General features: G+C 50.4%; 1 protein-coding gene across 2 annotated transcripts in view; it reads left to right on the forward strand.

The window, feature by feature from the left end:
• PDGFRB (platelet derived growth factor receptor beta) overlaps positions 1–10,681 on the forward strand; it is a 37,736-nt gene extending 27,055 nt beyond the window's left edge. For both annotated transcript variants that reach the window (XM_029943060.1, XM_029943061.1), the window contains 11 exons: positions 201–305; positions 646–756; positions 2,014–2,173; positions 3,214–3,374; positions 3,904–4,022; positions 4,263–4,385; positions 5,089–5,200; positions 5,642–5,741; positions 6,244–6,349; positions 7,200–7,432; positions 8,734–10,681. In XM_029943060.1, the coding sequence (XP_029798920.1) occupies positions 201–305; positions 646–756; positions 2,014–2,173; positions 3,214–3,374; positions 3,904–4,022; positions 4,263–4,385; positions 5,089–5,200; positions 5,642–5,741; positions 6,244–6,349; positions 7,200–7,432; positions 8,734–8,893 (1,490 nt within the window). In that variant the 3' untranslated portion in view covers positions 8,894–10,681. The remainder of the gene's footprint in view (positions 1–200; positions 306–645; positions 757–2,013; positions 2,174–3,213; positions 3,375–3,903; positions 4,023–4,262; positions 4,386–5,088; positions 5,201–5,641; positions 5,742–6,243; positions 6,350–7,199; positions 7,433–8,733) is intronic.
• The last annotated feature ends 16,025 nt before the right edge of the window (positions 10,682–26,706 follow it).

Genomic DNA, 26,706 nt, shown 5'->3' on the forward strand with positions numbered 1-26,706 from the left:
CTTCCAGGGACAAAAGGTGGACCCAAAAGCAGGCAGAACTTGGATGAGACACCAGGAAGGCCTGCAAAACACTGTGGTCTTAGGAGACTCCGTCACTGGGGGAACACCTGAAGTCTAGGTGGCTTGACGGATTGGCCTCCAGGAGGATGGGGGTGCCGTTTCTCGGTGGGCCAGGAGCTGAGGGACTCTCTCTACCCCAGGACGCACCCTTGGCTCCGGGGCCTTTGGGCAGGTGGTGGAGGCCACAGCTCACGGCCTGAGCCATTCTCAGGCCACGATGAAAGTGGCGGTCAAGATGCTGAAATGTGAGTCCCTGAAGCCTGTGCCTCCCTCACGTCTGGGCCCCGCACTCCCCTGCCCCTTGCCCGCACATCTGGACACTCCCTGATTCTGATTTGCTGGGCACAAGTGGTCCGGTCACCTGGCAGCCAGCACCACCCCATCTGCTTTGGCTAATAGCCTTCCCCATTCTGCTCCCTCCTCCTGACACCTCCTTCCATCCAGACCTCCTATCCTCCTTCTCCTCCCCCTGCATGTGGATGTCACCACCCTAGGCCATCTGGGTCTTCCAGCACGGGGTGGGGTAGAAGGGCTTCCTTGGGGCCTCAGTGACAGGGCAGGCCTGAGGCCCCATCTCCCCCTCAGCCACAGCCCGCAGCAGCGAGAAGCAAGCCCTCATGTCAGAGCTGAAGATCATGAGTCACCTTGGGCCCCATCTGAATGTGGTCAACTTGCTGGGGGCCTGCACCAAAGGAGGTACCAAAACCACTCCCCTAGAGGATTCTGGAAAATGCCAGCAGTCCAGGCCTGGCCCCACCCCACCCCTCCTCAGTCCACAGATAGTGGGACACCCCAGCTGGAGGGTCTGCACCCATCCTGTCCAGTGCCCTCACCTCACAGACCCTCACGGGGGTGGGATTTACAAACTCACAGAACCACAACGCCTTCAAGGCCCAAGGACTCCTTGGGTCAGCTGTTTCCAAACCCGGGAGTCCTCTGATATTTTTTTTACATGTTGATTTATTTTTGATGGGGGGGTGGGGAATGCATGTGTGGGTAGCAGGTAGGAAAGGGGCTGAGAGAGGGGGACAGAGGATCTGAAACGGGCTCTGAGCTGTCAACACAGAGCCCAATGTGGAGCTTGAATTCTCGAACCGCGAGATTGTGACCTGGGCTGAAGTCAGATGCTTAACCAACTGAGTCACCCAGGTGCCCCGGGTCCTCTGACATTTTAAAATTTTCACAATACATTTTACAAAGTAACAAACCATGACCCCTGTGAGGTGAGTTAGTTTGCTGCTACACCTGGAGACCACCAGCAGGCTGATTGGGAGTGACTTTCATTCAGATTGCAGAATAAAGCTTCTCCAGCCAGTATGTTTATTGGAAGCTCTGATTGTAAGTTAGGCCATTAAAAAAAACAAAAAAAAACCCAGCCCTGGTTGTTTGCAGCTGCTTATTGTGAGATTTGGAATTTTCCTCAGTATTGTGCAACCAAAATAAAATACAGAAGTACATTGTACACATGGGCCAATTTGTGTCTGCAAGATCACCTCTTTCAAAATTTTTGTTTTCATCAATATCTTCGAGTTCCCACGGATTGACTTCAAGTAAATGTACTGTATTTGAATTTATCCAGGAACCTGATAATAAATGGTTGACTTGACTTACTTTGTATACTGGGTCCCAGAATACGTTGGTGATATCTACCACCATGTGCTCGGTATGTGCCAGGCCCTGAGCCATGCTGACAAAGGCGTTCTCTTATGAACATTCATTGCAGCCCTTGGAGGTGGGTGTGCTTGGTCCCATTTGACAGATGGGGCAAGTAAAACTCAGGGAGAATAAGTATGTCGTTCACGGTCACTCACAGAGGCAGATTTGCCTGGTGCCACAGCCTCTCGGCCATCTTACCCGACTGCCTTTCCAACGTGCAGCCCATCATCGGCCTCAGGACCCCGATGGGGAGTCCGTGGCCCCTCAGGGACTGTCGCTGAGCCTGTCCCTCCATAGGGCCCATCTACATCATCACGGAGTACTGCCGATACGGCGACCTGGTGGATTACCTGCACCGAAACAAGCACACCTTCCTGCAGCGCTGCTCGGACAAGCGTCGCCCGCCAAGCGCTGAGCTCTACACCAATGCCTTGCCCGTGGGGCTCCCTCTGCCCAGGTACCGAACCTTCAGGGGGTCCCTAGGAGCACCTGCTTGAAGCCGAGGCCATGGAGGAGGGCAGGGGAGCAGACAGGGCATAGGACCCAGGGCTGTTTCACCAGTCAGTCTAAGACCCCGGGCCTGGCCACCCCAGAGCCCGTCCAACACTCTGGTCACGGTCATGGTGGGATGGGCTGCCGCCTATGGGCTGTCCGAAGGGGTCCGGCCCCATGCTGAGCACGCTCTGTGGACATGACTCCAGGGCCCCTCCCTCTGCTCCTGTGTCATGACACCCTGTCCTTCCACGGTGAGCACCTGGAGCCCTCAGGTCCCAGACCCCACTCCCATCGCAGTGCGCAGGGCTCTGTCCCCTGCTGGGCACACCAGTCTCTATGGCACAATCTCTGGTGTGTGGTGTCCCATGGGCAATGCAATGCCTTTCTTCCTCTTCTTATCCAAAAGTAACTTTTTGTAGTACTGCTGATGACAACAGCAAGATGTGTTTATTGGCGAGACAAGGAACACTTCTGAAAGTCATTCAAAGACGTGACGACCCGCCCCTGTTCTTCCCCAACATTTAATGGATTTCCTTCCGGTCTTTGGTCTACCTCTAGAGACGTGGCCCCGTAGCTCTCAGGGAGCTGGTGCTGTGGGGCTTTAGGGCAATTCCATGCCCACGCTGGGCTCTGGTTGGGGCTTCACGGGCCTCATGGCTGGATGGTCCTGTGGAGGCCACAGGAAGGCCCCTTGCTCCATGCCCTTCTTATGACCGTTGTGCTGGGGTGCTGTGATCATGCCTAGGTGTGAGCTCCCAAGGACAAACCTTGTGTCTTGTGTCCTCTGAGCACCCCAGGGCCCAGCTCAGGGCCTCCCAGGCTGGCAGAGAGAGCTCACTGCCTGGCTATTCAGGTTGTGACCAGCTGAAGGAGGAGGAGCAGAAAGAAGAAATCCATGTGCGACAGGGCCTGGTGGGCCCTCAGGACAAGCAGGGGCAGGAGGGCAAGGACAAGGACAAGGAAAGCCCATGGCCTCTCCTGTGATGTTCCTCTCTCCCCCAGCCACGTGTCCTTGCCTGGGGAGAGTGACGGTGGCTACATGGACATGAGCAAGGACGAGTCAGTGGACTATGTGCCCATGCTGGACATGAAAGGAGGAATCAAATATGCAGACATCGAGTCCTCCAGCTACATGGCCCCTTATGACAACTACGTCCCCACAGGTGGGTGCACGTCTATGCACTGCCCCCTCGCCTACGTAATCCTGCATTCTTATCAAAGCCTTTCTTATTCCCGGCCTGGCAACAATCCTGGGAGGAAGGTGGCCTTTTGCCCATTTTGTAGATGCGAAAACCGAGGTTAGCCACCTGCCCAAAGCTGCCGTGTGGCGGAGCCCCTTTATGAGCCTGTTGCCTGATCCAGAGGGGAGGAGGCGGGTTTGAGGAGTAGCTGGCCCCCTGGGGCCTTGGCACACAGCAGGCCCGAGGCTGACCCAGTGTCCATGAGAAGCAGGCAGGTCAGGCTGAGCAAAGGTGGCTCAGGGCTAATGCAAAAGGCTTTTCTGGCCAAGGAGACCACTAAAGAGTTAGGAGAGGTTGACATTAGATATGTGGAAATTGTTTTCTTTTTGTGGGAGACTTAGAGGGTTCGTAGCTGCCTGGGCTGGACACGCGGCCTCCATGCATAACAGGGCTAGGGTTTTGTGGGCCATGTGGAGACTCAGACAGGAGGTGAACTTCCGTTCTCCCCTAGCTCCTGAGAGGACCTGTCGGGCAACTCTGATCAATGAGTCCCCAGTGCTCAGCTACACGGATCTTGTGGGCTTCAGCTACCAGGTGGCCAATGGCATGGAGTTCCTGGCCTCCAAGAACGTACGTGTGTTTGCAGCGGGCGGAGTAGAGTCCTGGGGAGGTGGGCCACCCAGCCTGCCAGGCTCCTCCAAGTACACAGCTCCATAGAGCAGCTGTGTCCCCTCTAGTGGGTGAGGACAGCCAATGCCCTCACCGTGTGGCCTCTCACGCCTGTGTGGTGATGCATTGTCCCCAAAGCCCTAGACAGGTTTTCTCTGACAACTGCCCCCCAGGTCTCAGCTCCCATCTCCCCCAACCTAGTGTGTCCACCGGGACCTGGCAGCCAGGAATGTGCTCATCTGTGAGGGCAAGCTGGTCAAGATCTGTGACTTCGGCCTGGCTCGTGACATCATGCGGGACTCGAACTATATCTCCAAAGGCAGCGTGAGTGCCTTCCCTGTCCCATGGGACCCGGGAACAAGTTCCCTCCTGGTCAGCGTGGCTGTGGCACCTAGGAGTTCAGGACAGAGATCCTCATGGCCTGCCCTGCCCAGTGGTGACAGGCTAAGGTTGCCAGGGTGAGCGGGGGGGCTCCGATTTGCTGGTCACGACAGGGGGTGAGGGACCAGCTGTCCTGGGTTCTGGGAAGGTGGAAGAGGAGCAGGCCAAATATATATTTGGTGCCCATCCTGCCTGCCACTCATGTTCCCACTTTTCACAAGGGGACAGTGAACCCAGAGGTGAAGGGGCTCGAGACCCAAGAGATCTAAGGCGGCCGGGTGAGAGCTAGGTGGCACCTTGGCATGTCCCTGGCTCTCCTGCTTTCTACCAACCTGGCCAGGAGCCTCTAATGGGATCAGGAGGAAGGGCAGCTCTGTGAGAAGCCTCAGACTCTGGGGCTCTACCTTAGGGGTAGAGGCCACCATGTGACCCACTTGTGGGTAAAGAGACATGGCCTTCTGATCCTCTGGTCAGGACAGGGATGAGTGTGGGATCTATGTGTCCGCAGAGGTGGGCTCTCGGGACCAGGGAGTAAGGTGCGGGGGCCTTACTAAGTAAGGAGGCCAGACCTCTTCCCTCTGCGCCCAGGTGCAGAGTGGGGCTTGGCCCACCTTGTCCTTAGTGCCGTCCCGCCCTCCTCCCACAGACCTTCCTGCCTCTGAAGTGGATGGCTCCTGAGAGCATCTTCAACAGCCTCTACACCACCCTGAGTGACGTGTGGTCCTTTGGGATCCTACTCTGGGAGATCTTCACCCTGGGTACCCTTCCTTTTCCCCCCAGCCCTCAGCTGCATGGCCCCCTGACCACTCACACCTCCGGCCTGGTGGGGTCATGGGGCAGGCTCTGGGACAGGGGTCGGGGCTCTGGCTTGAGTCACAGCTCTGCTCCTTTCTCGCTGCTGTGTGACTGTGGCAAGTCCCTTGGCTTCCCTGGGTGTCTTTACTTCCCCACCTATCAAGGGGTCTGGAAGTGACATCAGGAAGTCTATTTGACTCTGATGTTTTCTGGTTCTCTGATTCTGGGGACGGTTAAAGTCTCTGTCCAGAGCCTCTAAAGGAGCCCACATTTCCCTGTGCCAAGGCCACTGCACCCTCGCCCACTCTAGGGTGGTGTGCCTCTCTCTGTGCCATAGAATAGGGTACCTGCCCTTTTCCCAACATGTCTGAGCTTGTGTATGTCTTGTCTCTCCTCCCTGACAGGTGGCACCCCTTACCCAGAGCTGCCCATGAACGAGCAGTTCTATAATGCCATCAAGCGGGGTTACCGCATGGCCCAGCCTGCCCATGCCTCCGATGAGATGTGAGTGGAGCCTTTGGAAGGGTTTTTTTTTTTTTTTGGTCAAACCATAGATATCCAACTTTACCAGCCTACGGCAAACATAGAAAACCCTCGGTATAACTGGATCTGGGCGTTCAGATGCCGCCATCAGAAATCTTGTTTTACCTGGGCACTGCTCTCCTCTGCACTGGCCTGGTTCTCAGGCCACATGGCTAACCCCTCACTGCTTGCTTGCACCGTAGTTCGAGTAAAAGGCCCCAAGCTGACTGTTAAGGGCACAGCTGGGGTCGCATGCCCAGCCATCCAGAGCAGGGCATGAAAATTCCTACCAGCCAGACTTGCCTGGGCCATGTGCTCACCAAGGTCAAGCCCGTGGGACCACCGGTGGGGGGTGGCCCAACTGAGGAAATGGGAGAAACAGTCCCCATCCACCTGTCCTCCCTTCATTGCACCCTGGTTCTGGGAGGCGGCGGAGACCAGGGACTCTTAGCCAGAGACCTTGACCCTGTGTGCCTCTCCCCAGCTACGAGATCATGCAGAAGTGCTGGGAAGAGAAGTTTGAGATCCGGCCTCCCTTCTCCCAGCTGGTGCTGCTTCTCGAGAGGCTGCTGGGTGAGGGGTACAAAAAGGTATGTTGAGGCAGTGAAATGGAGAGTTCAGGTCCAGAAATCAGACATTGGGTACAAGGCTCTGCGTGTCAGGCTGCTATTTCAGGGACCACCCTGTATCCTCTTGGGCCTCAGTTTCCCTGCTGGTACTAGTAAGGGACAGGCTGGAGCTGTGAGTGGAATTTATTTTAGCAGCACAGAGTTTTTTGAAATGAAATCCTGCTTGGAAGTCGGTGCCCACCACACCCTTCATCCTGCATCCTTCCTCTAGCCTGTGCACCCATGCCACGGCCTGGGTCTCCTTCAGAAGTCTGAACCCCCCCACCAACTACATGTCTGCTAAGGGCCTGACCCCTTGGACCCTGTTGCAGGCTCATTCGAGGCAAATGAAGCCAGTGGGGCCTGTCCACCAGAGGGAGTTACAGGGAGGGGGAATGCACGTCCCCTTTCCTCTCTCTGTTCCTAACCACACTCCCCCCCAACACGTGTAGTCGCAGCTCAGACCCAGTGAGATGGAGCAAGTTATCACCATTCAGTAGTTAGGGAAACTGAGGCCCCACTGAAGAAGGCTGAGGCGAGGTAAGAGCTCACACCTGTCTACTCTGAAGCAGGAGAAATGTGAAGGTCACGGCCACTAGTCCACCGACTGCCCCTCCCTGGGGGGCCCTGAGCTCACCTGGTCTTGTGAGATGCTAGGTGGGAGAGCCCAGCTGTGTGGCTTTGGGCAATGCTCCTTCCTCTCTGAGCACCACCTGCCTTACTCACACAAGGCAGGAGGGGCCAGGTCAGCATCTCAGGCTAGATGATGCCCACGGGCTTTTCTGGTCTGAACATCCCTCTCTTGCTCGGGTCCTCCCTCCCCGCGGAGCAGAAATACCAGCAGGTGGATGAGGAGTTTCTGAGGAGCGACCACCCAGCCGTCCTTCGGTCCCAAGCCCGCTTTCCCGGCTTCAATGGACTCCGGTCCCCCCTGGATACCAGCTCTGTGCTCTACACCGCGGTGCAGCCCAACGAGGGTGACAACGACTATATCATCCCCCTCCCTGACCCCAAACCCGAGATGGCTGATGAAGTACCCCTGGAGGGTTCCCCTAGCCTTGCCAGGTAGCCATTCTGGCCCGAAGCCCAAGGCAATAGAGTGTGTGTGTGTGTGTGTGTGTGTGTGTGTGTCTTCATGCCATCAGGCTTGCCTTAGAAGTAAGCTACTTAGAGAGAACACTTATTCCTGCCAGTGAGTAGAAGAGAGAACTGAACTCATTTGCCCTTTGATGACTTCAGGAGGAAAGGGACAGAAGGGCTAGGAGTCACCTGTAAGGTAGCTGCTTCCTAGAAGGTGACCCCCACAAGCCTTCTACCCTCTATTCCCCCTAGGTCCTATCCAGGCCCTAAGGAGAGGTAGGCAATTAGATTTTGGCACCCCTAGCACCCTGTGTATCACTCTGGGGTCATTGCCAGCCCTGTCCTCCAGCACCACGTCCCGAGGGCCCCTAGGAGCCCAATGTGGTTGTGGGAGGCATAGTGCCTATAGGGGCTGAGGCCAGAATTCAGACTGGGAAGGAGATTCATGTTTTGCTTGTGCCTTGAGATGTGGTGAAGTTACAGTAAAAGCGGGGGCGTAGTTGGAGGAAGGCCCAGCTGTTGCCTGGACATCATGTTCAGACAGGATCTTCCCTCCGCTGGAGAGGAGAGTCCCCCATGAGGCCAGACCCCACCTCACCACCCCCCAAAACCAGATCCACCTTCTGGTGAAGTAGCAGCAGACAAAGGCTGGGGTTCAGCTCTAGCTCTGCCCCTAGGCGCTATGAGGCCCGGCCAGGCACGTTCTCTGCGAGCCTTCACCGCTCACGGGCGCTGGGAGCGCCCACAAACTCGAAGGCCCTCTGCACCTTCCGGAAGACGCAAATGTTCCAGGCTCTGGGCAGCCAGTTTGCAGAGGAATTAAGCTCAGAGTTCAGTCAGCTTGAGGCGTGAATGCTGGCCCTGTCTGTGTTCTCAGACAAGCTGTTGCCACTCCCTGAGCCTCAGTTTCCTCAACTGTAAAATGCAAACGGTAGTACACATCTATTTGGATCTCTTGAATCCTATGAAGGATCCTGTGAAGGATCCAATGGGATCACCTTCAGGAGTGCAGGGAATGGAGATGCTGATGAGTGAGGAATGAGCTTTGGAGCTAAGTGAGTATTCTGCTCCGAAGTCTCGCTGTGTGATGCAGGCCACTGATAGACCCTCTCTGAGCGGCCCTTCCCTCTTAGTGCCTATCTTATGTTGTCCTTACAAGACTTAAATGAACTAAGGGTGTAAGGTGTGTGTGTGAGGTTGGACCCACAGGGGGCTCTTGATTACTGCCGTTGTTATTTTACTATGGCTCCCTCCCAGCCCTTCACTCGTGTGCCTTCTCCTCCTAGCTCCACCCTGAATGAAGTCAACACCTCCTCCACCATCTCCTGTGACAGCCCCCTGGGACCCCAAGAGGAGCCAGAGCCAGAGCCCCAGGTGGAGCCGGAGCCACCGCTGGATTCAAGCTGCCCTGGGCCTCGGGCCGAGGCAGAGGACAGCTTCCTGTAGGGGGCTGGCCCCACGTTGCCCTGCCTGGAGCTCCCCTCTACCTCCCAGCACCCAGTGCCTCCCAGCCTGGCCTGGCCTCCCATCAGCTGTCCCTTTCTAGAAAGCTTCTGCCGTGGGCCTGTGGCACCCACCCACTAGGGCTGGCTTAGGAGGGCAAGAGGACTCCAGGGGCCATGACCAGCCCTCTGCCTCTGGGGAGGCCCTGTGACTGGGCGCCAGGGTTCTCCCAGGGCACTCAGTTTCTCCATCTGTAGGATGGGAAAGCTGGGCTCCGTGCCACAGAGTCTGGGACTCTCTCCCTGGCTGACAGGCGGGGAGGCTAGAATCACTAGAGAGATTCTCGAGGTTCCAGAGGGGTGAGTTAGCTTTTTTTCTGTTCAGCTGGCTCCCCCATCAAGGATCTGTAGCTTTCTCCTTGCACTTTTACCCACCTAAGAGCTGGGGAAGGGGCCCTGGCATCCCTGGCTCTTGGTGAGCAGGGGTCTGGCCTTGAACAGTGGTATTTGCCCAGAAGCCACCGCCCCTTGATGCCAGTCTCCACTTTCCCAGGCCCGAGCTGGTCTGGGGCCACCCATGCTTACTTGCTGTCCCAAGCAATGGGGCGCACCTCCCCACACAAAGCGTCCGTGTTCCTGTCCTCCCGGCCCCGTAAGTGCGGGGGCCTCTTTCCTTTTCACCACCGGTCTTACTTTACCCACCAGTCTCTGGAGCCAGTCTCTGCATCTGGGAGGAGCGTGTTTGATGCATCTGCCGGAGGCGTCCACACATGTGGACCAGTCTGCACCTCGGACCCGACACAGGACCCTGGAGGGATCCCTCACTCTCTCCAGACCTGTTTGCCCTGTTGGAAAACGAGCAAGGTGGACTCGTTGACTTTTGGAGCCCTGCCAGCACTAACATTCTAGAGTTTTCCAGGGGGGTGGCACACTTGCCCAGATGAAGCAAAGCCAAACGCCCCAAACATCCGCCTAGGCATCAGCTGGGGTCTGGGGAGATTTCAGACCGTGCCTCACACACTGGGCATTCAGGAACCGTGCCCCTTCCCCAGAGTCCTGGCAAGTCCCCAAAGGCCAGCTGGCCAGGTCTTGCCTCGAAGTGACAGCCAGTGTCTTGGAAAGCCCCCACCAGCTGCCCCATGGGAAGACTGCAGAACCCCTTTCAGGCCCACAACGACCTCTGGAGCCTTCCTGAACAAAAGAGGGAGGGAGGGCAGAGCGGACCACCTCGTGCAGTCTGCCTCTGCAGCACCTGCTGTCTGGGTCTGTGCCACAGACATAATGGACAGTGAGGGGCCCGGGGGTCCCCCAGAAAGAACTAGAAGGCTCTCTAGGGAACCCGAGAAGGGGCGCGAGAGGCAGATACTTTGGGGGTTGCCTTCTCACTGCCAGCTGCCCGGTCCCTGAGGGAGTAGCTACGACTTCGTCCCTGCCCAGGCCCACTCACTGCACTCTCTCTGCCAGCCCTGCCCCAACCCAGTGGGCATCAGAGGTGCCAGGGGAGCGAGGGCTGTGGCCAAGACTGCTGGCAGAAGGAGAGCTGGGAAGAGTGGGGGGAGGGCAGCCCAGCACCACCCGGGGAACCAGCCCCCTCTGCCCATCCAGGAGACGGAGTGGGTTCTCACTACGGTACCAAAGATGTAATCACCTAGGTTTACAAGTATTTTTAGGACTCACATTAACTCACATTTATACAGCAGAAGTGCTATTTTATATGCCATCAAATTTTCTTATCTGTGTACTTTTTTTTTAAGGGAAAGATTTTAATATTAAACCCGGTGCTTCTCACTCATGGACTTTGTGGTCTCTCACGGGATATGGTCCCTGTGCCTGGTAGGTGACAGACTTGGAATGGGGCGGATAGGGCTGATCCCCGGCCACAGCATCCCCATACAGAGTCCTTCAGATTGGAGTCTTATTTCCCACTGGAAAATGGGGATTTTCACATTCTCTCCACCCCTTACTAGCAGCTGAGGGCCTGGACCTTGGGCCTCGGTTTTCCAAAGTGTGAAATGAAAAGGCTCTTCCAGCTCTAGGTGCCCAGCCCTGGGACTGGCTGGACTATTCACGGGGTCATGTTGAGAAGCCTGAGTCCCGCCCGCGGCCCCCCTCCCCCCGCCCCACCATGTGCTTTGGCTTTGGCTGTTAAGCTGGACACCCCCTGCCCACCCCTCCATTCGGCCCGCAGCCCAGGCTGGTGTGGCTCGTGAGCGGCATCGGCTCCAGCCCAGATTCCGGGCCCCGGTGAGTAGCCGTTGGGTCTCTAGTAAGAGCAAGGAAGACAGAGGCACCCGTGGAGGCCAGCGAGCAGGAAGAAGTGAGGAGAGAGGGCAAGCAAGAGAGAGGAAGAGGGAGAGAGAGAGGAAGGTGGGTGGGGGTTGGGTGCAGCCAGGGCAGGGCCCAGGAAGGAATAGGGACCCAGCTGTGGCTTTGAGGGCAGGGCCGAGGGGTGCAGGCCAGCAGGCCCCAGGCCCCTCAAGACTGTGGCTGCTCAGCAGTGTGGGGTTGGCATGAGCCAGACATCCTGGTGTCTGCTGGCTAGCTCCATCCTGACCATAGGCTACACGGCCCAGGGCAGGCCTGACAGACCCTGGCAGCGGCACGGGGCCCTGGCAATAGAGCTAACAGGGGCCCAGGCCAGAGTGCAAGGGTCTGAGCCCCAGGCTGAGGTTTCCTGGCCTCCTCGCCTGGCAGGGAACACCTGAGGTGGACCCAGGTTTCAGCCTGAGATCTCTCATACCTCACTGTGTGTGATCTTGGCCATCCCTTGCTTTCTCTGTTGTGGGGTAGGGGGCATCTCTTTCTGGAACACAAGCACCTTGCTTTGGGAGCACACACCTCCCTGGACTGCTGCCAGGGGTCCAAGGCTGTGGCTGTCAGCGGGGTAACAATGGAGACGTAGGGCAGCTCTGACTCACAGGCCCAGCCGCCAACTCAGGGGCAGCTGACCAGTGCCAAGGGAAAGCCGCCCACTGCATGCACTGGCCACACAAAGCCCACCCTCCTGGGGGTCCTGGTTTCAGAGAACACCCAGAGCCTGGGACCCTTTCTTTCCTGACTGTCACAGAAGGTGAATAAGCCAGTCCCCAGATCTGCCCTGTCAAGAGAATAAACACCCCTCATTCCAGACAGGGATTATTCTTGCTCATGGGAAAAGTCTCCATCTGGAGGTCAGGAGACTAGCCACCCCCCTCCCCAGTTCAGTCCTGCTCCCGATGGGACTTTGGGTAGGTTATACCACACCAGGCCTCAATTTCCTCAGCAGTAAATGGGGACAATGATGTCCAAAGACGGAAAGCAGGATCCAATGCTGGTGACCACTTATTGAAGTTCCTCTATGCCAGGCCTGTCCTGTTGCCTCACACCCATTTAGTCATTTTACCCTCACACTGACCCGATGAGCCAGGTTCTACTGCTGTCCCCGTGTTACAGGTGAAACCGGGATAGGATGGGAGCCTGGGCCTGGCTGACTCCCAAGTCAGTGCTCAGGGAGACAGAGCGCTCGGCCAAGGTTACAGAGCTGGGGAGCAGGGAAGCCTGGGTCCTAACCCGTGTCTCCGCACTCCAGGGCTGTCTCGTGTCCAGAGTACAGAAGTGCTGGAAAGAGCTAAGTGAACCTCATGGGTTTGAGCCCCGTGTTGGGCTCTGTGCTGACAGCTCAGAGCCTGGAGCCCACTTTGGATTCTGTGTCTCCTTCTCTCTCTGCCCCTCCCCTGCTTATCCTGCTTACACTCTGTATCTCTCTCTCTCTGTCTCAAAAATGAATAAACATTAAAAAAATTGAAAAAAAAGAGCTAAATGAACCTGAGGGCTAGATAGAAAGAATATAGAAGGGCTGGTGGAGGGCTTGGACCTCAGGGGCCCTGGTGCTGGGGGTATAAGAGTCGGGGGAGGAGAGAATCCCAGGTCACCTGGCTGGCGCTTGCCTCCCAGGCTTGCCACACTCCCAGGCCCAAGAGAACCCGTGAGCTGGAATTTTCCTCCCAGACAGATGAGCCACTTGGACTGCACAGTTCTTCCGCCACCGTCTTCACAGCCAGGGGTCTGGTTCCTGGAAAAAGAGGGAAAGACCAGAAGGAGCCATAACTCTTGGAGCTCCACCCTGACGTGGGGCTCACCCCTTCTCCCACCCCGCCACGCCCCTCTGAACTAGGGCACTGGCTCTAAAGGTCTCTTTTATTTTAGTGTTCAACGTCACAACAATTACTAATTACTTTTATAAGAGTATTTATGTAACACACCCTTCTATTTAAAAAAAATCCATTATCAAAATACATACTATAGAAAGTTTTTTGTGTATTTTGTACTTTAGACTCCAGGAACATTGTAAATGCTTCCTTTCTTCGTTCAGCAACTCTGTGTGTAGGAATTTGTCTTACGGAAATTCTGCTTCTCCCTGTTAATAGTTCAGTTATATTCTTCTATGTTCCTCACCCCCCTTCCCCTTACAACTCTACTAATATTTGTATTTTGGAGTGCCTGGGTGACTCAGTTGAGCATCCGACTCTTGATTTTGGCTCAGGTCATGATCCCAGGGTTGTGGGATCAAGCCCTGAGCCACACTCAGCATGGAGCCTGCTTAGGATTCTTTCTCTTTCCCCTCTGCCCCTCTCCCAGGCTTGCACTCTCTCTCTCTAAAAATAATAATTAAAAAAATTGTATTTTGTATCTGTGTTAATATATAACAATTTAAAAAAAAACTACTACTACTACCATTTTGCAACTTTTTTATTTTTTCTTAAGAACACAACAGGCGCACACTCACAGGTCAGTGTTAACATGTAGATATTAATGCATTCATTACGAGGGCTATCTGGTGATTTAATTAAGTCGTTTGGTTAAGTATCCGACTTCGGCTCAGATCATGATCTCACAATTTGTGAGTTCAAATCCCACATCGGGCTATCTGCCGTCAGCACAGAGCCTGCTTCAAATACTCTGTCCCTCGTTCTCTCTGCCCCTCCCCCCCTCAAAAATAAACATTTAATGCATTCATTATGAGAGTTGAACATCATTGAAAGCATGCCCTTACCATACATTATTTGACCAGTACCCTAGTGATGGACATTTAGTATTTCCAAGTTCTAAATTATGCCAGCATGACCATTGTTCATAAAGTACCATTATATTTGCACATTTTTGGAAGTACCTGTTTCCATAGACACAGAGTCGCTTAGTAAAGAGAATAAACATTTAAAATGTTACTGAGTCTAAAAGTTCCCTTTAAACTATGCAAACTCATAAAGTTTCGAGGCGACTAAGGAAATCAAACATGACAGGGACGAAAATAGCATTATTTAATTCTAGCTAGGGGGCTCAGGCCTCCTGAACCAAGTCTGGAGCCTCTTCTGTCTGTGGGAAAAGCCACAAACCCGCGGTAGAATGGAGTTAAAGTCAGGGCGCACCAAGTGGAGACATTCATCCTGATGCTGGGAAACCCAGCTTGCCCTGGCTCCCCAGCCCTGCCTGGTCCCTTGCTGTCCAGAGAGTATGTGCCTCACAGCGGTCCCGTGGAATGCTCACGATCTGCCTGTGACACAAGCCAGGCGCTGTGTTCCAGATGAGGAAGCCTGAGGCTCAGAGCCACCAGGTACTGGTCTGAGGTCACACACACACAGGAGGGTTCTGGGTCTGCCCGTCTGGTGTGTTTCTGTTGCCTTCCTCAGAAGTTTCTTTTTTCTCTTTTTAATACTCATTTATTTATTTTGAGAGACACAGAGAGAGTGCAGCGGGGGAGGAGCATAAAGAGAGAGAGAGAGAGAGAGAGAGAGAGAGAGAGAGAATCCCAAGCAGGCTCCATGCTCAACTCAGCCAGAGCCAGACTCGGGGCTCTATCCCACAAACCTGGATGTCATGACTTGAGCCAAAATCAAGAGTCAGACGCTTAACCGACAGAGGCAGTCAGGTGTCCCCGTCGGGGAGTTTTAAGGCCACTTCCTGGACTCAGAGGGGTAAGGACCTGGGTCCTGGTGTCAGGGTACTGGCTACCACTTCGGATGTGGCTCCTGGGTTCCCTGGAGGAGGGGCTCTTCTTGGATTGGGGTCCCGGCGCTTCTCTGGGCCATGACAGATTCCCACAGCTCAGAATAAAATCTGCTACGGCCGCCTTGACAGCCTGTGGAGGGGGTGCCTCCCTGGGCAGGGGGTTGGCTCTTCTTAGGAGCCAGAAGTGACTTAGGGATACCTCAGAGGCCAGCCTGTCTCCCTGTGCGCCCCCTCCCACTGCCTCAGCCGCCGGCCCTTCTCTCTGGGCCCAGTGGTATCAAGCCTTCCTTCTCCAACAGAGCCTTTTACCCTCTTACGCCTCTTCTCCTCCTGACAGGCATGGGGCAGTTCCAGAGTCTCTTTCTGTTTTGGGGTTTTATGGTAATCACTGCAGGGAACTAGAAGTCACAAACATGGGGAAGTAACAGAGCTTCTAGAAAATCAGAATTCTCAGGGGTGCTTGTTCCCCTTCCAAAAGGACAAGGTGGATGCTTTCATGCCTGGGAGTTTCTCTTCTCTGTGATTAGTCATCTTGAAGCATGCTGTGATCCTGACTCTCTTTAGCTCAGATGTCTTCAGTGGCTCCCCATGGCCCAACAAAGTCTAGGCACCCTAGTGTGGTCTCCAAGGCCTCCCTCGACCTGGTTCCAACTTCTCCTGCTGTGTCTCCCACATCTGCCCTCCAAGGCCTGCCTGTGCTGTGTGGACCACAAGCTTTCCAAGCTTCTAGCTGCACGTGAGGGTCTCTTTTTCTCCTCATTCTTGTATCACTTGCCATCTCTAGTCTTTTTGAAAGCAGCCACCCTGGCAGTTGTGAGCGAATATCTCACTGTGGTTGCCACTTGAATTTCCCTGATGATGAGTGATGTTGAGTTTTTCTCATGTACCTGTTGGCCAACTATTCATGGGGCATGTAGGTGGCTCAGTAAGTTAAGCATCTGACTTTGGCTCAGGTCATGATCTCGTGGTTGGTGGGTTCAAGCCCCACATTGGGCTCTGTGCTGACAGCTCAGAGCACAGAGCCTGCTTCAGATTCTGTGACTCCCTTTCTCTCTGCCCCTACCCAGCTTACGCTCTCTCTCTCTCTCTCTCAAAAATAAATTAACATTAAAAAAATTTTAAAAAGGAAAAAAGAAAAATGTCTGTTCAGCTCTTCTGTTCATTTTTAAAAAGATTTTATTTTGGGGGCACCTGGGTGGCTTAGTCGGTTAAGTATCCAACTTTAGCTCAGGTCATGATCTTGTGGTTCGTGGGTTCAAGCCCCGCATCAGGCTCTGTGCTGACAGCTCAGAGCCTGGAGCCTGCTACAGATTCTGTGTCTCCCTCTCTCTCTGTCCTGCCCCTGCTCATGCTCTCTCTCTCTCTCTCTCTCTCTCTGCTTCTCTCTAAAAAAATAAATAAATATTTAAAAAAAATTTTTAATATTTTAAGTAATCTCTATACCCAACGTGGGGCCCAAACTCACAACCCGGAGATCAAGAGTCACATGCTTCCCCTACTGAGCTAGTCAGGCGCCCCACTTCTACCCGCTTGTAAATCAGAATCTTTCTTTTTTGTTTTTGTTTGTTTTGTTTTTGCTGTTGAGTTCTATGAGGTCCTTACATATTTTGGTTGTCAAGCCCTTATCAGATTTATGATTCGCAGATGTTTTCTCTCATTTGGTAGGTTGTTCTTTTATTTTGTTGACTGTTTCTTTTGCTGTGTGGAAGCCTGAACGCTGCACCTGCGCTGGTGCTGTCTGGAATTCCCACTGAGGACGCCCAGCCCCCAGTGGCTGAAGGGCAAAGTCCTGCATGAAGTTCTGGCGCAGATCAAAGCGACCTCCTCCAAGAAGCCTTCCTGATCATTCAGCTGGGAATGGTTTTTCTCCCAGCCCTTTGTTTGACCGCCTCAGTCTCTCGGTGTCTTAGGTACTCGCTCACCTCTGGGTCTCTGCTATGTTCTTTCTCCTCTCATAATATTCCCTACTCCTCCCTGAACCTACCCTCGACTCCTAGTCAGCTTAGATAGACTTCTTCTTGACTCTTCTCTTCAGTGCTCCCAGGAAGTCCTAGAACCCCCGAGTTTCTGGCTCCTCTCCTGGCTCTGCCACCAGGCTGAGCTCCAGAGGGAAGTGGAAGATGACTGCCACGTGCACCGCTGCATCCCTGGGGCCAGGCACACAGTGAACTCCAGAGCATAGGTGTTGAGGACACTAACCCTGCATTACGGTCTCACTGGATCTGAGTCAGTAATCCCTCCCCTATTTTACCACTGAAGAAATTGAATGTGATTTCCCCATCTCTCTGGCCCTAAAGCCCAGGTTCTTCTCTTCTAACCTCGACCTTTCTGAGAGACCCCGCCATTGCTGAAGGCAGACAGTTACAAGTTTCTGGATTCAAATGCAGTTCTGTCATTAAATAGCTGTGTGACCCTGGGTAGGCCACTTACCATCTCTGAGCCTGTCTTTCCTCATCTGCAACATGGGGTAATTATAGCTATCCCCAAGTGTGGTTATGAGGATAAGATGAGATCATCTGGGCGGAGATTGGCCCGAAGGGAGTACCCAATGGACAGGGTGATGGAGAACTAGCTGTCTTCATACCCCTGTGTTAGTGCAGCTATTTCTAGCAACCTTTTTGGTCTCAAGGCTCCTGGTTTGGATGATGGATCACATCAATATGGATCCATGTTAGCACTGTCACCTGCAGGATAGCACAGCCGCTTAGAGGCTACCTCCCCTAGGATGCTGAGGGCCCTGCAGGGAGGGCAGAGCCCTGCGCCTTCTCCTTCCTGGGCCGACAGCCGGGCCAGAGGCATAAAGGACTCGGCCAGCACAGTGGTTTCTGACAGTGGAGAACCCTCTCCACTCTTCACTTGTTCTCCTGCTTCCTCTTTCATTCATGCATCCAGCACCGACTGGGTTCCCAATCTCCCCAGGGTCAGCAGAGCACAGGGTATAAACAAGACCCGGAGAGGCCCAGACCCTACCCAGAGCTTGCACTGGGGGTAGAGGGCTCCGGACAAAGTCGGTCAGTAACCTTTATAACAGCACTTGTGTGGGCTGTGAGAGGGGCTGCGAACTCAGGGGCCAGAGAGAGGGTAAGACAGGCCGAGAGCAGAGCGGTGAGCTCAGTCCAGAGTGAGACAGAGGCAGGGCCACATGTAGCAGTAAGAAGGGGCCAAGTGTTCTTAGCAGGTGCAAGCCCAGCATGCAGTGCAGGCGGGGTGGGGGTGGGGGAGCAGTGAATGGACCCCAGGGCTCTTGTGAGCTCTGCTAGAGTAGGGACCTGATCTGCACTGCCGCGCTGGAGCAGTACGGTGTCGTACCCAGATGCCAGAGCCCATTTAATCTTCCGGTGTAGGGGTTGGGGCGGTCGAACTTCTCTGGCCTGGGGCTGCAGCACGACCAGCACCCAACTGTCCTGAGCCCCTGGCTCCTGGCGTGGGCTTCTCCGCCCCGAGATGGGGGAGCTTCTGAAATCCCAGGGCATTGTTTGGGGCTGGGGTTGGGTGGTCAGGAGGGTGGGGGCCGAGTTGTCCCTGCCGTGAGGTTTGGAGATGCCAGGAGCCAGGCAGGGAGGTGAGTTTCAGGCCCTTAGTATGTGCAAATGTGTGACACAGCCCACGCAGTGACTTCGGGATTTCCTAATCCTTGGGCTGACATGCAAACCCTTTACAGAGTTCTCCTGCCACAGGAAGGAGTGATGTCAAGCCAAGATCCCTGACCGTCATCCTCCCGGCCGCATCATTGCGGCTTCCTCAGCGGGGCATTGGCTCACTGAATCCCAGCCCAATTCATCCCGTGTCCACTGGCAGTCAGCACATTTGCAGCCGGGAATGACCCAGAATTGCTCTGTGCAGTGTGGTGGTCATTAGGACAGTGTCTCCGGCATGGCTGCCTGGGCCCTGCTCTTGCTGTGCCGTCTGCTGGCTCTGGGACCTTGGGCAAGTGACCTAACCTCTCTGAGCCTTAGTTTCCTCACCTGCAAAATGGGAATCATTAATAGAACCAGCCTCATGGGTTGAGAGGATTAAATGAGATAAATATGCAAAGAGCCTGACACGGTGCCCAGCACATAAACAACCCTCAGAAAATGTTAGGCATCCAAGTGCGCTATTCCCAGGAGGGGAGAGTACTTTCCTGCTTCCAGAGTTTCGGAACACAGTGTCTATTCACTGATTCATTTGTTCTTCAAATACCTAAAGTCAATGGATTGTAATGGTCATGTACACGATAGGCTCAGGAGACAGAAATACTCCCACTGGCTGTGTGATCTTGGGAAAGTGACTTAACTTCTCTGAACTCTGGGATAATAACAACACCTACCTCTAGGGTTGAGGATTCGATGAAAAAAACTTCAAAGAGTGCTTGGCATGCTGTGGACACATCGTAAGCACCTTAGTGAGCATCAGAATACCCGAGAGAGCTTATTTCCTGGGCAGGTTTGCACCTCTCACCCCCAATTCAGCAGGCCTGGGATGGCCTCTGATTCTGCATTTTATTTATTTAAAATTTTTAAAAATATTTTTAAAAAATTTTTTTTTGAGAGAGAGAGAGAGAGAGAGAGAGAGAGATGTCGTGAGCAGGGGAGGGTCAGAGAGAGAGAGAGGAAGACACAGAATCCAAAGTTAGGCTCCAGGCTCCAAGCTGTCAGCATAGAGCCTGATGCGGAGCTCAAACCCACAAACCACAAGATCATGACTTGAGCTGCAGCTGGACGCTCAACCAACTGAGCCACCCAGGTGCCCCGGATTCTCCATTTTAACAGGCACCTCTGTGATTCTGAGGCCGGAGTCCCCAGATTATATATACTTGGTGGTGCCCATCTGGAAGCGCCCATAAAGAGCCCACGGCCTACAGGATGAAGTCTGAGCTCTAGGCCAGGTTGTCAGGGGCTCTTTGCTCCTGGACCTCACCCCTTCCTACTTCGCCTCTGCTCCATCCCTTTGGCTGGCCCTGATTTCTCACCCTCTTCGCCCCCACACCAGTCCTCCTGGATTCCCTTTCTGTCTGGAGGACTCCTCCAAGGCCCACCCTGAAGCCTCACAGACTCTCCATCCTCTTTCCCCCCATGACATCTGTACGGTACGCTTTTGTACCCCTGTCACTACCTGAAAGGACTCCCTCCAAACGTGTTGGACTTGAAAAAGTTACTGTCACATTGATGACCCCGCATTCGTTGAAGGTCTGATGAGGGTGAGGATGACCGGATGTGTTTGGAGACCAGGTCTGAGGAGGAGTGCTAAGGGACCAGGGTGCTCAGCCTGGACGAGTGGGGCCTCCAGGGAGCACGGGGCTGCCTCCACAACACTGGAGGCCTATCGAGAGATGAGGAACAGAGCTGTCTGGGGGTCCAGCATGCAGTACCAAAAGCGACAGGAGATGCCGCCAGGAGGCAGTCTGTTCCCTGAAAGGGAAGCATGGGCTTTACTTTCCAATAATAGGAGGCATGAGGTGACCTGCCGGAGGGGTGAGGGGAATGCTATCGACCCAGTGGTCCCAGTAGCAGAAACTGGTGACCTTGGCTTCAGACCCTGAGAGTCCCAAATCTGGCTCTGAGTCTTCCCCTAAGTAGCTGTGTGACCAGAGATAAGTCACTTACCCTCTCTGACCTTCCCGTTTCTTATTTCTACAGTGGAGAACATATGCACTTTGCTGCATCCCTGTGGCCCAGGCCTGTAGGAGAAAATGGAAATGAAAGTGCCTTGTAAACAATAAATGGCTCACCCTGCCTAAGCAAGACATGAATCCCAGAAGCCAGAAATGAAAAGACCAACCGATTTTACTACATATCAAGTATGTACTTCTGGGTACATAGACACCAAATAAGAAAGTTAAAAGAGAAGTGGTAGACTAGTGGAAAATACTTTCAACACATAGGATAATAGGGTTCATAGACATAATATGGATGAAAAATAGTCCCAACAAATCAACAAAAAACAAAAACAAATAGAAAAATGGACAAAGGGTATCTGCAGAAGAAACAGACTTCAAAAAATGTGTACATAGCCAATGACCTCTTCCATGTATTTTCCCGCCCCCAATCTCACAGTGTCACCTTTACATTTATCAAGTGCCTGTCTATAGACATCTATTTCTAGGATCTTTATTTGGTACCATTTGTCTGTCTGTGAGTCAATATCAAACCAACATCATGTCTTCATAGCATTTCTTGATACACAGTAGAACAAGACTTTCCATTTTTCTTCTGCATCTTCTTTGAGACTGGCTTGGACACTCTCAGTCCTATACTTTTTATTCCCCGCTTGTTTTGTTAAGGTTTAAGTAACACAGAGTAAAAGTCACCCTTTTAAATCTACAGTTCTTCCTAGTAGTCTATTAGGCTACCTTTGTTTCGTTTTGTTTTGTGTAATCTCTACACCCATCTTGGGGCTCAAACTCAATACCTGGAGATCAAGAGTTGCATTGCTTTCAAAAGTAGTGCTACTTTTGACAAATATATAGTGGTGTTACCATTACCACCATTAAGATATAGTTCCATCAGGGGTGTCTGGGTGGCACCCAGTCGGGTAAGTGACAGACTCTTAGTTTCAGCTTTACGTCATGATCCCAGGATTGTGAAATCGAGCCCCAAGTGGGGCTCCTTGGCTGGAAGTGGTGGAGTCTGCTTGGGATTCTCTCTTTCTCCCTTTCTCTCTCTGTGCCACCCCCTTCCACTTAGGCTATCTCTGTCTCTTTCAAAATAAATAAATAAACTAAAAACAAATAGTTCTATCACTCCTTATCAGATATGTCATTTGCCAATATCCTCTCCCATTCAGTAGGTTGCCTTTTCATTTCGTTGATTGTTTCCTTTTCTATGCAAAAGCTTTTTATTTTGGTGTAGTCCCAATAGTTTAATGTTACTTTTGCTTCCCTTGCCTGAGGAGACATATCTAGAAAAATCTTTCTATGACTGATGTCAAAGAAATCACCGCTTGTGCTTTCTTCTAGGATTTTTATGGTTTCAGGTCTCACATTTGAGGTCTTTAATCCATTTCGAGTTTATTTTTGTGTATGGTGTAAGAAAGTGGTCCAGTTTCATCTTTTGCATGTTGCTGTTCAGTTTTCCCAACACCATTTGTTGAAGAGACTGACTATTGAAATAGTCTTGCCTCCTTTGTCATAGATTATTTGACCATATAAGCCTGGGTTTCTTTTTTGGCTCTCTATTCTGTTCCAGTGTTCTGTGTCTGTTTTTGTGCCAGTGCCGAACTGTTTTGATAACTACAGCTTTCTAGCATATCTTGATTCTGGGATTGTGATACCTCCAGCTTCATTCTTCTTTCTTACAATTGTTCTGGCTATTGAGGGTCTTTGTTGGCTCCATACGAGTTGCAGTGTTGTTTGCTCTAGCTCTGTAAAAGTGTTGTTGGTATTCTGATAAGGAATGCATTAAATCTGTAGAATGCTTTGAGTAGTGTGGACTTTTTAACAATATTGGTTCTTCAAATCTATGAGCATGGAAGGTCTTTCCATTTGTGTCATTTTCAATTTCTTTCATCAGTGCTTTATAGTTTTCAGAGTACAGGTCTTTCACCTCCTTGCTTAGGTTTATTCTAGGTATTTTATTATTTTTGGTTCAATTATAAGTAGGGTTGTTTTCTTAACTTCTTCTTCTGCTACTTCATTGTTAGTGTACAGAAATGCTACAGATTTCTGTCCATTAATTTTGTATCCTGTGTCTTCACGGGCTTCATTTATCAGTTCTAATAATTTTTTGGTAGAGTCTTTAGGGTTTTCTATATGTCACCTGCAAATAATGAAAGTTTTACTTTTTCCTTACCAATCTGGATGCCTCTTATTTCTCTTTCTATTCTGACTACTATGGCTAGGTCTTCTAGTACTAGGTTGAATAAAAGTGAGAGTGACATCCTTGTCTTGTTCCTGATCTTAGAGGAAAAGCTCTCACCATTGAGTGTGATGTTAGCTGTGGGGTTTTCATATATGGCCTTTATTATGCTGAGGTATGTTCCCACTAAACCTACTTTGTTGAGGGTTTCTCTCATGAATGAACATTGTACATTGTCAAATGCTTTTTCTATATGTACTGAGAGGATCATACAGTTTTTATCTTTTCTCTTGTTAATGTGATGTAGCACATTTATTGATTTGCAAATACTGAACCACTTGTATCCTGGGAATAAATTCCACTTGATCGTAGTGAAAAATTCTTTTAATGTATCGTTGGATTTGGCTTGCTAATATTTTGTTGAGGAGTTTTTGCATCTGTGTTCATCAAAGACATTGGCCTATAGTTTTATTTTCTTGTAATGTCTTTGTATACTTATGATAGTAGGGTAGTGCTGGCATAATACAATGAGTTGGAAAGTGTTCTCTCCTCTGCTACATTGTGGACAAGTTTGTACAGAATTGGTATTATCTCTTCCTTGTTTTGCAGAATTTGCCAGCAAAAACATCTGGTCCTAGAATTTGGTTTTTGTTTCTAGGGGTTTGCTCTTATCATTGGAAAGTTTTATATAAATACAGGGCCATTCATGTGAGATTTGGCACTTTGTGTCTTTCAAGGGATTAGTCTATTTTATCTAGCCTGATAAATCTATGGGCCTAGGGTTTTTTGTAGGATTTCCTTGTTAACCTTATAGTGTCCATAGTGTTGGTAGTAATGCCCCACTTTCATTCCTGATATTAGTAATTTGTGTCTTTCTTGTTTTGTTTTTTCTTTCTCATATACTTTATTGATTTTTTTCACTGGTTTTACTGCTTTTTCTCTAACACTTTTGTTCTGGATATCATTGATCTCTGGTAGTATCTCTAGTTTCTTCCTTACAGTTCCTTTGGGTTTAATTTGTTCTTTCTCTAGTTTCTTAAGGTAGATGTTCAGATCACTGATTATTCATTCATTCAATTCAATATATTTTCTAATTTTCCTGGTGATTTCCTCTTTGACTCAGTGTTATTCTAGTTCCAATATTTGGGATTTCCTGGGCATATTTCTGTTAATGAATTCAAGTTTGCTATTTTATTATTTTATTTTAGAGAGAGGGAGAGGGAGTACCTATGTGAGTTGGGGAGAGAGGCAGAGGGAGAGAGAGAGAGAGAGAGAATTCATAAAGCAGGGTTTGATCCCAAGACCCTGGGATCATGACCAGAAATGAAATCAAGAGTTGAATGCTCAACTGGTTGAGCCACCCATATGCCCTAATGAACTCAAGTTTAATTATGTTATGATGCAGAAATAATTTGTAAAGTTTAGTTACTTGTGTTTTTTTTAATGTTTTTTTTTATGGCCCAGAATATAGTAATCTTGGTGAATGTTTCATATGCCCTGAAGAAGAATGTGTATTCTACTACTATTAAGTGGATTGGTCATAAATATCAATTAGGTCAAATTGGTTTATAGTTTTGTTCGGGTCTATATCCTTACTGTTTTGTCTCTACCTGTACTATTTATTATTGAGAGATAAGTGTTACCAGAGATTTGTCTATCTATTCTTTCAGTTCTATCAGTTTTGTTTCCTATATTGAAGCTCTGCTCTATGGTGCATATACATTTAGAATTGTTATGTCATTTTGAATAATTGACCCCTTTGTCATTATGAAATGTCCTTCATTATCCTTAGAAGTATTCTTGTTCTGAAAACTACTTCATCTGATATCAATACAGCACACCAACACTTTTGATTATTGTTTACAGGGATATTTTCTTCCACTTACTTTTATCCTGTGTCTTCATATTTAAGGTGGGTTTCTTATAGAAAGCAAATAGTTATAGTTTGCTTTTCTATCCAATCAGACAATCTCAGTCTTTAGTTTGTATATTTAGGCTGCTTCCATATAAGATTATAGCTTACACATAAGATAATAAGACAAATCTACCGTCTTGTTAGATGTTTCTGTTTGTTTCACCTGGTCTTTCCTTTGTACTCTTTTTCTTTCTTTGGATTAACTGAGTATAATTTATGACTCTGTTATGACCCTATTTTATCTGTATATTGGCTTATAACTTATACTTTTAAAAAACTTTTAGTAGTTTTCATAGGTTTTAAAATATATATCTTTAGGGATGCCTGGGTGGCTCAGTTGATTTAGCATCTGACTCTTGAACTTGACTCAGGTCATGATCTCATGGTTTGTGAGTTTGAGCCTTGCATCAGGTTCTATGCTGACACCACAGAGCCTGCTTGGGATTCTCGCTCCCTCTTTCTGCACCTCCCCTGCTTGTGCTTTCTCTCTCCCTCTCAAAAATAAAGTAAATAAACTTAAATATATATTTTTTTAATTAATCACAATCTACCCTAAAATAATATTGTACTGCTCCAAATACAGTATAAGGGTCTTACAAGAGTATACAGCATATCCTTCCCAACTATCTTTTTGTGTGTTGTTGTCACGCATTGCACTTTTACATATATTATAAACATATAATACGTGGCTGATAGTTTTGCTTTAAGTCAGGGGTTGGAAAACTACAGCCCAAACCTAGCCTGCCACTTGTTTTTGTAAATAAGGTACCGTTGGAACACAGCTACACTCAATAGCATAGTGAGTGTCATCCGTGGCTGTTTCTGCATGGCAATGGCCGCATTGAGCAGTTACCCCACAAACTTTATGGCCCAGAAAACCGAAAATACATGCGATCTGGTTCTTTACAAAAAATACTGCCAATGTCTGCTTTAGGCAGTCTGTTATCTTTTCGAGCAATCAAAAGTCAAAGTATTTTTTATGTTTACCTTCATTTTTTCCTCTCCAGTGCTCTTTATATGTGTGTGTATAGCCAAGCTCTGTCTGGTGTCGCATTCTTGTGGCCTGAAGACCTTCCCTCGACATTGTCTTCTTTTGTAGCGCTGGTCTCCTGGCAATGAATTTGGTGTTTGCTTTTCTAAGAAAGTCTGTATCCCTTCTTCTTCTTCCTCTTTTTTTTTTAATCGAGGTAAAATTCATATAACTTAAACATCGACGAGCTCAGCATACAATCTATTGATGTCTAGTATGATGTTGTGCAACCGCCTCCTCTGTCCAGTTCTAAGACGTTCTCATCACCCTGAAAGGAAACGTGCCCATCAAGCAGTCACTCCCCGATGCCCCTGCCTCCAGCTCCTGGAAACCACCAGTCAATCAGCTTTCTGCCTCTGTGGATTTATGTCCTCTGGATATTTCATATAAATATAGTCATGCAATATGCGATTTTGTGCCTGGCTTTCTTCACTGGGCATAGTGTTTGGAGATGCATTCATGGTGTGACATGTTTCACTACTTCATTCTCTTTTTATGGCTGAAGAATACTCCCTTGTATGGATATGCCTCATTTTTGTCTACCTATGAATCAACTAATTCCATCTTTTAGTTATTATGACTAGCGCTGCATTAAACATTCATGTGCGAGTATTTGTTCGAGGACCTGTTTTTTTTTTTAATAGTTTATTATCAAATTGGTTTCCATACAATACCCAGTGCTCTTCCCCATAAGTGCCCTCCTCCATCACCACCACCTCTCTTTCCCCCTCCCCCTTCCCCTTTAACTCTCAGTTCTTTTTCAGCCTTCAATAGTCTCTCAAGTTTTGCGTCCCTCTCTCTCCCCAACTCTCTTTCCCTCTTCCCCTCCCCGTGGTCCTCCATTAGGTTTCTCCTGTTTTCCTGTTAGACCTATGAGTGCAAACATATGGTTTCTGTCCTTCTCTGCCTGATTATTTCGCTTAGCGTGACACCCTCACGGTCCATCCACTTTCCTACAAATGGCCATATTTCATTCTTTCTCATTGCCATGTAGTACTCCATTGTGTATATATACCACATCTTCTTGATCCACTCATCAGGTGATGGACATTTAGGCTTTTTCCATGTTTTGGCTATTGCTGACATTGCTGCTATGAACATTGGGGTACATG

This window comes from Suricata suricatta, chromosome 6 (genome assembly GCF_006229205.1).
Source record: "Suricata suricatta isolate VVHF042 chromosome 6, meerkat_22Aug2017_6uvM2_HiC, whole genome shotgun sequence".
NCBI classification, from domain to species: Eukaryota; Metazoa; Chordata; class Mammalia; order Carnivora; family Herpestidae; genus Suricata; species Suricata suricatta.